General features: G+C 43.9%; 1 protein-coding gene across 6 annotated transcripts in view; it reads left to right on the top strand.

Annotated features, from left to right (window-relative positions):
• Positions 1-579: 579 nt before the first annotated feature.
• Positions 580-13,384, top strand: part of STXBP3 (syntaxin binding protein 3) — a 46,199-nt gene continuing 33,394 nt past the window's right edge. For 4 of the 6 annotated variants that reach the window (XM_073356830.1, XM_073356833.1, XM_073356829.1 and 1 more), the window contains exons 1-2: positions 580-686; positions 12,498-12,547. In XM_073356830.1, coding sequence (XP_073212931.1) covers positions 623-686; positions 12,498-12,547 — 114 coding nt within the window. In that variant the 5' untranslated portion in view covers positions 580-622. Of the gene's footprint in view, positions 687-713; positions 905-957; positions 1,150-12,497; positions 12,548-13,384 lie in introns of those variants that run through there. The other 2 variants (XM_073356831.2, XM_073356832.1) reach the window with 2 other exon arrangements.

Genomic DNA, 13,384 nt, shown 5'->3' with positions numbered 1-13,384 from the left:
TTTGAGGTGAAGGGGATGAGAGAAGACATCTGGCCTGGCACCACGTGTGGCTCATGGAGTTTGATGCATGCTTCTCAGCTGCTCCTCTATTGCCTTTAGGTTCTGCAGTAGTGTGGTGAGTGAGTGCTACTCGATATTGGGGGGCTACTGGTGCAGGTGAGTCTGTCTGCAAGACTGGGACAGCCCAGGCCCAAGGCTGATCGGATGTGGACCATGATTCTGGTGTTGGTCCGCCAGTACTCTGTGGTGGAGGGGAGCGTAATGTCCCTCTCCTATGACGCCGGGCACGGTCCCCATTGGTAACGCTTGGTTTCCGTCAGTAAACCTCTGCTCGGAGCCGTGCCCGGGGGAGCCACTCACACCCGCCCCTCTCCTCCGGCTCGCCTTCTACCCCGCGGCCCCAACCGGCGCCCAGCTCCTCTCCCGCCCGCCGGGGCGCACTCCGGCCGCGCTCGGCATACGTCACGGCGCAGGGCCGGAGGGGCGTGGCTCTCAGACAAAAGCGCAGTTTCGGCGGCTCACTGGGCGGACTTCGAGGGGGGTAGGATGGCATAGATGAAGCGTAAACGGGATGCGGCTTGCGTAGAAGTGACGTCAGGGGGAGGTGGAGTTTGGGGGCAAGATGGCGCCTGCGGCGGTGGGGGCCGTGTCCGGGGAGCGGGGCCTCAGGAGCCTGGTGTGGCAGAGTAAGTCCGGGGCACCCATGTTCCCTTCCCGTCCCTGCGGGCTCCCGCTGCTCCCTCCCTCTCCCTAGGGAAGGGCTGACATGGCTCCGGCGCCGAGTTAGCGAGTCCCGGCCCTGGGGCACCAGCAGCTGCCTTGCGGCTGCCCCAGTGAGGCGAGCCCGGGCTGCGGTCCTGCCCTCGCTGCTTTAGGGGCCTTCCTCCGTGTGCCCCCCAGCCCGGTGAGTCACTGCGTTCCGCCTCTGCGGTCCCGGAGCCCGCGGCCCGCTGGGCGCCGCCGAGAGGGTGCGGAGCGGCAGAGTCAAGGGCTGGTTGCTGCGGCGGCATGGACCGTGCCTCACTGAATGGGAGACAGCCGCCGGCTCCACCGGCCCTGAGCTGCTGCCTCTGCCTGGTGATTCGGAGGCTGTGTAACGCCCTGCCGCGGAGCCGCGCGCTTGTTCGTGAGCGCCGGGAAGGGTCCCCGGTCAGTGAAGGCACGGGGCCTGTTAGAAATGTGCTGCGGAAGCGCAGTATAGACTGATGTTGAAAAATGTGTTTTTGCTCCATGGGGTTCTGTCTTCACTGGCCTGGGAAATCCTGTTGGTCTCATTATAAACTTACGCCCTTACAGAAGTGCTACAGATGCTGGGAAGTAGCACTGACTTACTATGCTGACAACAGGTCTTTATTCTTAAGTTTTCGTCTATGCTCCAGTTTGCACCAGTTTAATTAGTTTAGTCTTTGTCTTGATCATTATTTTTCATGGGAACGTTATAAGGGAATAGTTCTGTTACAAAAACTGCAGCATTGACACTGTTCTAAGCACAGCAATTTCTAATCTCCCCCCTATGATCAGTGGTGACAACAGTTGTCATGGTGTTGACAGGGCTCATCAAGTGGAGTACCCATTGCAGGAAAAATGTGATAATGACAAATGTTGAAGTTAGTTGGCACTGTGTACTCTAGCTGAACAGTCATCTTCTTCAGTGGGTTTTGAGGGAAATGGGAGGTTGCCAGGCTCTGGACAGAGGACACCCACTGTCAAATGCAGCAGTTTTTATAGTATGGAGCCAATGCCCCTGAAAGGGGATTTTCATCATATTTCAAGATAATCGTCATTTTTTTACTGAATATATTCAAGTAAATGTTGCTCTTCAAGGACTTCCACAGACTCATTTTTTGCTTATTCTCAAATGTTAATTACAGAGTATTTCATTTTTTTAAATTGTTGTTAAATGACCACAAGGAACATAGTTAGCACTGTTTATTATTAACTGCATATGTGAGCAGAAGTGTAGTGTTCTTAGCACACTTACTTTTGTCAGAAAATTGCTGTTTAAAACACCTTGTACTACTTTTCATATGGGTGTAGTGAACATTTGTCTTCTGGCAACTTGATACTAGTAACACAATGTATTTGGGAAAGTAGAAGTCCAGTCAGAAAACTTATTAAAAAAAATTTTTAGCAGCTAAAGATTTTTCTGTATATGATCGTACAAATGGATGTGCATTTCAGAAAATGTGAATAAATGAGGGAGACAAAGCATTTATTACCAATGGTTATTGTCAAATTTGGCAGCACTGGGAGAGTTGCTATCACAGAAGTATGTAGAGATTGAAAATTGAGTCTGTCATCCAGAACTTGGAAGAGTTACTTGTTTTTTCCTCACTGGTGACTGGAAAGTTTTCCTGGAAAATGCAAGGGAATTAAGCCATTTCTGCCGAATGTAAACTTTCCTTTGGTGTTGCAAGATGGCAGCTGAGTTTCTAGCCTTTACGGTTGTGAAAGTAACCATACCTATATATACCCATGTAGTGTGGCATTCCTGAATCTTTCTTCAGTGCTCCCTGTAGATTTTCCAAAGCAGCAAAAAAGTTAAAATATCAAGAGACTGAACACTTCTGCTGCTATTCTGAGTCCTCTGAGTTTCAGTGAAAATAGCAAAAATTCTCTGTCATTCTGAGCAGCAGTAGAGGCAGGTGGTACTGTTGCTGTCCAAGCAAAGGACTTTTCCCACCCTGAGAAAATGAGGCTGTATATAGTAGATATGTCCCTTTCAGGAGCCAGAGTGCTGGTGGAAAGGTAAAATATCAGAAAATCTGTCTTGTGTGGGAGATGGACAGGGTATTGGAGGACCCCCAAACAGAAAAATAAGGCTTTGAAGCTGTCAGAAGGACTGTTTCTCCCCTTCCTTCCTGTAACAGGCAGGAAGGATTAGAATTGGGTAGTGAGGAAGAGTTCTACCATTCCAGAGAAGTGTAGTAGTGGGAGCTTTATATTTATCAGACATGTACTAGTTACAGGTTGGCATAAAAAAAATGGAGCCCTGACAATGATCCAGGGGCAACACTCTTTCCCCCTCCGGGGAAAAAGTGTTGCCCCTGGATCATTGTCAGGGCTCCATTTTTTTATGCCAACCTGTAACTAGTACAACACCCTTTTTTTAAGGAAAAGGGGAACCTGGTCTTCTTTACAGTTAACTATCTGCAGGACTCTATAGTAAATTCTCCAACATGTGCTCTCTCCCAATGTACAGTTTTCTCACTGAGGCCTTCTCTACGCTACTCAGTTTTGTTGGCAAAAGTTGCCTTTTGCTGATGAAAGTGGGGAGCTGTACAGACTACAAAGCGGGGATGAGCAAACTACAGGCCATATCTGGCCTGTCAGACCATTTAATCTGGCCCTTGAGCTCCCACTGGGGAGCAGGGTTGGGGGCTTGGCCCGCTCTGGCGCTCCAGCCGGGGAGCAGGGTAGGGGGCTTGCCCTGCTCCGTGCCTGCTGTGTATCCTAGAAGTAGTGGTATTTCTTTCTTCCAGCTCCTAGGCATGGGGCAGCCAGTGGGCTCCGCATGCTGCCCCTGCCCCAGGCGGTTGCTTTGCAGCTCCCATTGGCTGGGAACCATGACCAATGGGAGCTGCAGGGGCGGTGCCTGCGGATGGGGCAGTGTGCAGAGCTGCCTGGCTGACACCGCACCTCCGGATAGGAGCCGGAGGGGGGACATGCCGCTACTTCTGGGAGCTGCCTGAGGTAAACGCCACTTGGAGCGTGCACCCCTGACCTCCTCCCATGCCCCAACCTCTTGCTGCAGCCCTGATTCCCCCTCCCACCCTACAAACCCCTCAGTCCCAGCCTGGAGCACCCTCCTGCACCCCAAACCCCTCATCCCCAGAGCCAACACCCCCAGCTGGAGCTCTCACCCCCTCCAACATCCCAACCCCCAATTTTGTGAGTATTCATGGCCTGCCATACAATTTCCATATCCAGATGTGGCCCTCAGACCAAAAAGTTTGCCTAGACCTGCTATTAAGCTACTTTTTGGCAGCAAAACTCTGCTCTTTTGCTGGCAAATTAGAACCACCTCAACAAGAGGCATAAAGCTTTTTGCTGCGTAGTTAAAGCCACAAAGCATCAGTGTAGATGCTGCCATTCGTTATGTCGACATAACTGGCCTCCTCTGGTATACCACAATACCTGCTGTGACTGCTCTGCTCACTGTTTTGAACTGGGCTGCCCTGCAGGCATATGTCCTTCCTCTTTCAAAGCTCTGGGAAATTCAGACAGCTGAGCATGCCTTCTGCTCCGGCAAATCGTTACAGTGGAATCTCCCTTGCTCTAGGAACACCATGGTAGGCAGACTGCTGGTGGGGGGTGGAACTGCTGTGTTGTGCTGTGGGGACTGTCACACCCCAATGGCCCCCTCCCTCAGGGGATCCCCTGGGAGAGGCAGATCAGCATTGTATATTGCTAATGCTGTTGAAAGCTTCGCAAGGCATTTTGGAAAGGGTCAAAGGTGAGAGTATGGAGTGGAAGATTCCTTTGCAGGCTGTGAGAAGTCAAAGGGGGTGAGAGGAAGAGAGCAGAGAATGGGTTAACTCAATACTTCAGCTAGCTCAGTCCGAAGATAAGATGCTGGCCCCAGTCCAAGGTCACGGAGCCTGATGAGAAGTCTGTAGCTGTATTCATATCTTAACCAACCCTGGCCAGCTGTGAAAAAAGAAGAACTAAGCTGAGCAGGACTACAGAGATTGCAAAAAGGAATAAGATGGCAAAGGCCAGCCTGGGGGGGGACAAAGTTTGGTGTCCCTGGAAATGGTGTGTTTTGGGAAAGCTGAGTAGGCCACAGAGACCCAGTTTGGACTGGTACAAAGAGCACGGGGAAAAGAGGTTGCTGAACGAAACACCCCCAAAAGATCCCAGGACTTAAAAACCCTTCTGAGAGCCGAAGCAAGTTGGAGATCAACAGCGAACCCTGGACGACCTGTGCACAGGACAAGAACTCCCATCCACTCCTCCCCCTCTTCTTCTTACATTACACTGAGGCTTGGCCAGCCTTAGGTAGTGCGGGTGTGAGCATGAAAGTGGGTTAGGGTTGGGGCACTAATGGTTTCTTCCTTCCTCTGAGTGATGTGGGGAGCCCCAAGCGCTCTCCGCTGTTTTATTTTATCAATAAAGTTTTAAAATTCAGACACTTGGTGTGCTCTTCATCTCCCCTAAAAATCCTGTGGCCTCAGCCTGATCACTTGATGCCTCAGGCAGATTGGTAACATAAATCTGTCACAACTGCTGTGCTGTTTTGACATTCCTCCATGTAGAGAGCTCACAGAGCTGCTGAGGATGCTGCTCCTGTCAGCTGAGGAGGCTGTGGGAGAACTCAGAAGGAATCATAGAACCATAGGCAGGCAGAGCAGGCTTCTGCTGTGGGGGAGAAGAAGCGGGAGAGACTGCTGTGAGGGTGGTGATATCCCCCTGCTTCAGGATAGGTTTGTCAGGAAGCTGTCTGAACTTAGAGACCGCATGCCAACACACTTGCTCTTTCCCAACACACATTCTGTTTCTCTCCCCCCACACACATGTCCTGTCACACAATGTCCCCTCCTGTTCCCCACCTCAGTTGAAAGCAGCAGACAATCTATGCGGATGCCCATGGAATGATGGGGTTGAGAAACCTGCATCATGTGATGCTGTACCTCCCCCCATGAGGCATTGCAAACACTTCCCTAAGTACCCTGCAGCCAGTTGCATAGTGGGATAGATACCCACAGTGCACTGCTCTGTGTTGATTCAAGAGCTGCTAGTGTGGATGCACTCTGCCGACACGAGTATAGTGTAGACATGCAACAGCGGTTTAAAGTGGCGTAACTTTTGTCAACAAAACTCTGTAATGTAGGCATAGCCTGAGTCATTTTGGCTCTCAGTATGGGGGTAAACAAGAAGTGCTATATATACATTCAGTACATTATATGTATATCTAGCTAAGTTCTTAAAATTATTTGCTGTTTATACAGCAGTGAGGCAATTAACGTTACAATTAAGTGAATTTAATGTAATAAATCTTACAAATAAGACCTGGGTCTGAGGAGGTTTTAGTCATATACATGAAACCGCAAGTGAGGGTAACTGTGTATGGGGACAACGGAAGGAAGCGTGAGGGTTGCAAGAACAACTTTGAGATTTTTCTTAAATAGAAACAGACAGCAATACCATTATGTAAAACAAGAATGGCGGTACTGGGTCAGACCAGTGGTCCATCTAGCCCAGTATACTGTCTGACAGTGGTTGGTGCTAGATGTTTCAGAGAGAATGACAGAATAGGGCACTTTAACAAGTGACCCATCCCTTGTCATCTAGTCCTAGTTTATGGCAGTCTGAGATTTAGAGATCCAGAGCATGGGATTGCGTACCTGAACATCTTAGCTAACAGCTCTTGATGGACTATCCTCCATGAATTTATCTAATTCCTTTTTTTTTAACCAGTTATACTTTTGGCCTTCATAGCATCCCCTGGCAACAAGTTCCATAGGTTGACAGTGTGTTGTGCGAAAAAGTACTTCCTTATGTTTGTTTGAAACCTGCTACCTATTAATTTCATTGTGGGGGGCGTCTCACGGGGTGTGTCTGTTTGTTATTATGTGACGGGGTGAAGAAATCACTTTCTCCACAACGTTCATGATGTTAGCCTCTATTATGTCCTCCCCCACCCTCCCTTTAGTCCTCTCTCTTTTGTAAACTGAACAGTCCTAGTCGTCTTAATCTCTCCTCATCTGGAAGCTGTTCCATACACACACCGTTTTTGGTCCCCTTTTCTGTATGTGTCTTTTCCAGTTTTTTTTCTTAATATGGCACCACCAGAACTACATGCAGTATTCAAGGTGTGCGTGCACAATGGCTTTATATAATGACACATTTATTTATCTTATCTATCCCTTTCCTAATGGTTCCTAACATTGTTAGTGTGTTTGACTACTGCTGCACCTATGTTTTCAAAGAACTATCCACAATGACCCCAAGATCTTTCTTGAGTGGTAACAGCTAATTTAGACTCCCATCGTTTTGTATATGTAGATGGGATTATGTGCTTAATATTTGGATTTCTTATAATCTAATCCTTAGGATTGCTTCTCCTTCACTACTTTCCTTTCTCTCACATTAAGTGGAATTAATTGGTCTTTTCAATGATATGGGATTCTTCTAGTTCTTCTAGAAGAAAATGGATTTTTAGGAGGTGTCTGAGTGAAGAAAGTGAGGGGGAATCTGGCATGCTGGTAGTAGGGTGTTCTAGGCATAGGGATAGTATGGATGAAAACCTCAGGATGAGCTGAGGATATGAAGGTGGGGGCGGGTGTGAAGGTGGCATCCTTGTTGGAGCAAGAGAGAGCATAATCAGATTAAAGATGTAGGTGGAAGTGGAGTTCACACTGAATGGTTTTGCATATTGAACTTGTAAAAATGAAGTATGTGAAATGGCATTGTAGAAATAATGCTTCTTTAGATATATGGAGTAGAACTGGGCAGATAACTGACTTTTAGTTCACTTACAGCAGTAAAAAAAAAAAAAAGGAGGAAAAATCAGTTTGGCTTGAACCAAATCTGAAAATTAATTTAAAAAAAAATTTTTTTTTTGAGAAATTGAAAATGCATTTTTTTGGTTTGAATGAAACAGTTGTTTATATCACTGACACCATTCTACCAGAGGGGGGTGTGTGTGTGTGTGTGTGTGTGTGTGGGTCCTCTTGATTATTTCACAGAATCAGGTAGTAGGAGAGAAAAATGTCCTAAAAGAACATTTATTTGAACATAAACCTCTATCCTGATATAACGCGACCCAATATAACACTGGTTCACATACAACATGGTAAAGCAGCGCTCTGGAGGCGGGGCTGCTTTAATAACGAAAATGCTTGAGGACAAAGCAAGTTCCATTATAATGCAGTTTCACTTATAACGCGGTAAGATTTTTTTGGCTCCCGAGGACAGCGTTGTATCGGGGTAGAGGTGTATATGGGGCGATTAGAAGGAGAAAGAGCAGTTAGGACAAACACACTAGGTGCTACCTAATTTAAAAAAAAATGGAAAAGCGTTCAGGAAAGGAGTGTGGACAAGGGTGCAATACTAGACATGATTGCATTTATGATTGATGCCTAGATCCTATGATGATAGGTGCATTTGAAATGCCTAATATAGATAACTAGAAAGACCAGAAGGCTTTTAGAACAATTCATGGTGAAATACTCAACTGCCTTGGCAAGCTAAGCCAGTGAATTTGGTGAAAAGTTACAGATCCAGGATCAGGGGATGTGACAGCTAGAGTGCCACAGGGGGTGATGTTCACATGATCTGTTGATGATTTGGAAGAATTGCTCAGATGTCATGAGTGGGAATGCCAACTAATACCAATAATAGGTAGATGAGATTTAGGATGTGAGCTAGCAAGTGGATTTAACATTTACTTTAAACATTTTGTTCTAGTTTTTGGCCAAGAAACTAAAATATTTCATTGAAAATTGAGATGATAGTAGCAAACATTTGCCAGGAATAAGTTTATTTTTACAATATGGTCTTTATACAATGCAAGATCTAATTTAAAATTAGATCACTGGTTGAGCATTCTCAAGAATGAAAATAGAATTGTTTCAGGTTTCATTGCACTTCAGGAATTCCCATCTGATCTTAGGGCAACAAAAATGATTAGGGGACTGGAACACATGAGTTATGAGGAGAGGCTGAGGGAGCTGGGATTGTTTAGCCTGCAGAAGAGAAGAATGAGGGGGGATTTGATAGCTGCTTTCAACTACCTGAAAGGGGGTTCCAAAGAGGATGGCTCTAGACTGTTCTCAATGGTAGCAGATGACAGAACGAGGAGTAATGGTCTCAAGTTGCAGTGGGGGAGGTTTCGATTGGATATTAGGAAAAACTTTTTCACTAAGAGGGTGGTGAAACACTGGAATGCGTTACCTAGGGAGGTGGTAGAATCTCCTTCCTTAGAGGTTTTTAAGGTCAGGCTTGACAAAGCCCTGGCTGGGATGATTTAACTGGGAATTGGTCCTGCTTCGAGCAGGGGGTTGGACTAGATGACCTTCTGGGGTCCCTATCTTCTGAAACTGAGATCTAGAAGAATGTATGGTAATAGTATAGTGTTATAAAAATGATTGGTCTGATACAACAATATGTTAGTGTGCTAGGTGCTGACCAGGGAAGGTCTCCTCTTATGCTAATAGCTAACAAACTTAACTAGTAGTTATGTTTCTGGCAACAAATATAGGGATGAAATGGATATTGACACATTAATAAGAGAACAAATCCACAGAGATCACTGTGGTTCTGTACAAAAGTCTAAGGAGACCACACCTGGAGCATTATGCACAACTTTGGATTGTGTAGTATGGGAGGGGTGTTGAATTATTAGAATTGGAAACAACCCAGAAGGTGATAGCAAGGAATGATAAAGGGCTTTAGGGATTATATAAGTAGAGAACTTGAGTTTTTCTAAACTCTTTAGTTCTGTTCATTAATAGCATGAACACAACATGCCAGGTTATGTCCCCTCTGAAACAACTGTAAACATGACATTGGGTGATCTAACTGTGCAGTACAGTAAGAGCTAAATTATGCAGTGTGGCAGAGCTGAGTTGTGTGACAAAATCATTTCAATTTCAGTGAAATTCTAAAAAATTCACACAATGAAAATAGACGGAGGCCTGGGTAAGGAGGAGGCAGCATCTGGCGTCCTTAAGGGATGCAAGGGGGGAGCTTTACTCCTGTACTACTTACAGATTTCTGTCTTAGTGAAAAGAAGAAAAATAGTTGGGGTGGGGACAAATTATACAGCCATGTAATCATGGCAGACATTGGGTGGTTGGCTCTAGCAGGCATGGTATATGTACAAACACTAAATGGATGGCCTCTGAGGTGCATGTCTTCCTACTATCCTGAAACTTTACCATGCATTTTGCAGTACTTCTGCGATAATGTGGGTTGAGATGTTGGTTCATGTTTTCAGACAACTCTGATTTTTTTTCTTGCTTTTTGTTTTATTTTGACACACTTCTTAGTGGTTTTAAACATAGTGGATATTTATGTGACTGAAATAGAGAACAGAATAGTTTAGTCAGACTTCTTTATTTAGCATTTATAAAGTGGTGGCACTACCAGACTGGATCCTATTGTGCTATGTAAACGTGCAAGGGGGTGAATTTATGAATTTGCCAGAGCGCCAGTTAGATTTTAAAGCTAAGGACTAACAAACTACATTTGCCGGTATATAATAGAATCCAGTAGGCCGACCCCTTATTTATTGTGTCCAGAGACTGTTAGCTTACTAGTTCTAATACTGGGTTCTTTTAAAATCAACTTTTAACTTGTACAGTATTTCTCAAATCAGGACACTTGCTTATTCTTAACCAGCCAGCAATTATTCCACCAGAACAACATTTAATATATCAACAGTTACTACTCAAATGTAGATACAACCAGTTGTGTGTATTACACACATACTATAAAATTGTGCAAGCAATTCTCATAGACTAGAGTTGAGGCTTAGCAGTCATATCAAAGAATAATGGACATTACTAAGATTTATTATTACATTTACTCGGGGGGAGGGATAGCTCAGTGGTTTGAGCATTGGCCTGTTAAACCCAGGGTTGTGAGCTCAATCCTTGAGGGGGCCATTTAGGGATCTCGGGCAGAAATTGGGGATTGGTCCTCCTTTAAGCAGGGGATTGGACTAGATGACCTCATGAGGTCTCCTCCAACCCTGATATTCTATGATAATCCATTCTCAATACTTTAGTGCCTAACGCAATTATCACACTTCCAGGGTGGCACTTGTTTTTAAGGCACTTTGAAGAGTGTAGTTAGTACAGTTTGAATGGATCGGTCTCAAAAGGAGAAATTTAGAATATTAAAAGCAGTTGCTTAAAACAGTTTTTTCAGGCCAATTTGCTTGGATTAATAAGGGAGTTAAAATCTAAAATATGGTTACTTGAGGTCTCACTAGAGAGTGGAGACTCAGCAAGATAACCTAGTTATTTGTATTTCCCCTTCTATTATGTAATAATCTTTGAATACTTCTTATCCTCTTAACTTTGGGATTGGGGAGAGTCCTTTCCACACAGTTGGTCCAGGTGTCTGTCACGCTCAGGATTCTTCAGCTTGTTGGGCTCAGTCAATTCTCATGAGCATGTGGTGACTTCAGTTTATATACCTAGTTTCAGGACTTGTAGGAAGGGGCCACCCTCTTATTCCCATTGGACATATGCCAAGTGAGTGCTTAGATTTTAGCTCTTTCAGTTTTTGTTGCTTTCATCAGTATCTAATAGATGGTGATGGTATATAACTAATTTCTTTAATCCTTTCCTTATCGGAGGTTTTTTAAGTTCGATTTGTTTCAAGGATTGTGTTTCATTATTCGCTCCTGCTATCAACTAGGATCCTCTCCTTTAAGCAATTTCTCTTAATATCCTAAGTTATACACTGGTTTATATTTTTTTTATATTTTTTTCCTTGTGTCAGACAATTCCTATTACTTCTGGAGTGCAACAGTTGTTTACAATGAAAACCAACAAAATCCTCAATCTTTTAAATTTGGAGGACATACTCCATATAGCAGTTTACATTGTATTGGACTTGCTATAGAACAAGAGACATTTTTCACATATAGAAGGATGTAGATCTGACTCACAAGGCAAACAAATGGGCAGGTTCTGATATGGGGTGAAAGATTATTTACAGTATATTTGAGTTACAAAGAAAGCAATATATAGGTTGGGGTGAACATTTTGCTTGGATTTCTTGGTGTAACAGTTATTTTGTTCAATTTGACCTTCAGTCTTACAGCAACATTTCTAATTTGCTTGACATGCATCTTCCCCAACCGTTTCTTGATCCACTGATAATGTGCAATGGGTCTCTTTGCATAAGACAGCATATCACCCTTACATGGTAACTTGGAGTTCTTTTTAGGTAGGTTGGGAAGGAGAAAGAGGTTTTATCCATATACAAATTATGAGAGATTCTTGCCTAGATGTAACAATATTCTCATTTAATAATTTTAATTGGAATTACGGACTTTGACTGTGGGTCCTTAGACAAAGTGTCTCTCACATGATGTGAACCATTTTCTTATTGTCTTCCTAGGTGGATCTTATTTTGGGATAAACAGTGGTAGATAGCTTTTCCAATTTTTAAGGGCCAGAAGGAATCAGTAGTTACTAATCAATCAAGACATATTTGTTCCGTATATCCCTTGCAGCTAGGCTCTGTTTGCAGGATCATGGTAATCCATTTGGACAGATTATATGGATCTGTAAATTTTGAAACTAATTAGTTTAAGTGAAAACTACAGCTTCAAGTTTTGCACTAATTTTTGTAAAATAGAGCAAAGTACTAGTTTCAAAAATGATACTTCTGGAGACTCACCTAGCAGAATATTACATCTTGTGCTTTTTGACATCTCCATAAATGTAACTGTAACTGAATAAGTAGTTATGGTGTTTGTTCTTGTATGTCTTTTAATCGACAAGTGTTGTTTTTTGTGTTTGGTTTTTTTACAGAGCTAAAATTATCAGTATTTGATGATTGTAAGAAGGAAGAAGAATGGAAGGTATATTTCATTTTGCTTTTTGTTACACTTTAGAATTACTTAAAGCATATTCTGTTTCATTAAATACACTATTTCTTAGCTTGCTTGAAATTTCTTCGCAACACTTTCATTAAATGACCCGTAGTAGATGGACAAATGGATATGTCTTCTGGTTTCCTAGTGATGTAAAAAAAGACCTGAAAGGTGATTCTGTTGGTTTTTAAACTTTAGAAATTCAGGTCTTGTCTTACTCTATTTTCCTGAAAGACACAACAGCCTCCTCACTCATGTCTCTGTAACTTTCCATTGATTGATTTCCACTGGTGGGAATGGTGTGTTGGCTTTGTATAATATGCTTATGTTGCAGTTAAAAACCCCCAGCTGGCCTGTGTCAGCTCACTTGGGCTCAGGGTAAGGGGCTGCTTAATTGTGGTGCAGAAGTTTGGGCTTGGACTGCAGCTCGAGTTCTGAGACCTTCCCACCTTTCAGGGTCCTAGAGCCTGGTATCCAGCCTGAGCCCGAACATCTACACCACAATTCAACAACTCCTTAGCCCAAGCCCTATGAGTCTAAGTCAATTGGCACAAGCCAGACACTGTTTTTTAATTGCAGTGTAGACATACTCTTTAAGTCTGTTGTGTGTATCTGTTTTGAGCAGGGTTAGATAATATGGTGCTTTAAATGCTGGCAGCAGTCTAGATCCTTGTGTACATTAATATTTCTATCATCAGTGGGACTGTACTGGTGGTAGCTTTGTTGGGATATTTTTGGCAAAAAGTCTAGTGTCTTTTATTCCCTATGACAAGTGTAGAACTGATAGGATTGACATTGGAGATTGACTGGGAATTAGAAATTATT

The sequence above is a fragment of the Lepidochelys kempii genome, chromosome 8 (genome assembly GCF_965140285.1).
Source record: "Lepidochelys kempii isolate rLepKem1 chromosome 8, rLepKem1.hap1, whole genome shotgun sequence".
Taxonomy (NCBI): Eukaryota; Metazoa; Chordata; order Testudines; family Cheloniidae; genus Lepidochelys; species Lepidochelys kempii.
The sequence above is the reverse complement of the archived record's forward strand: the minus strand, read 5'-3'. Positions and strand labels throughout refer to the sequence as shown.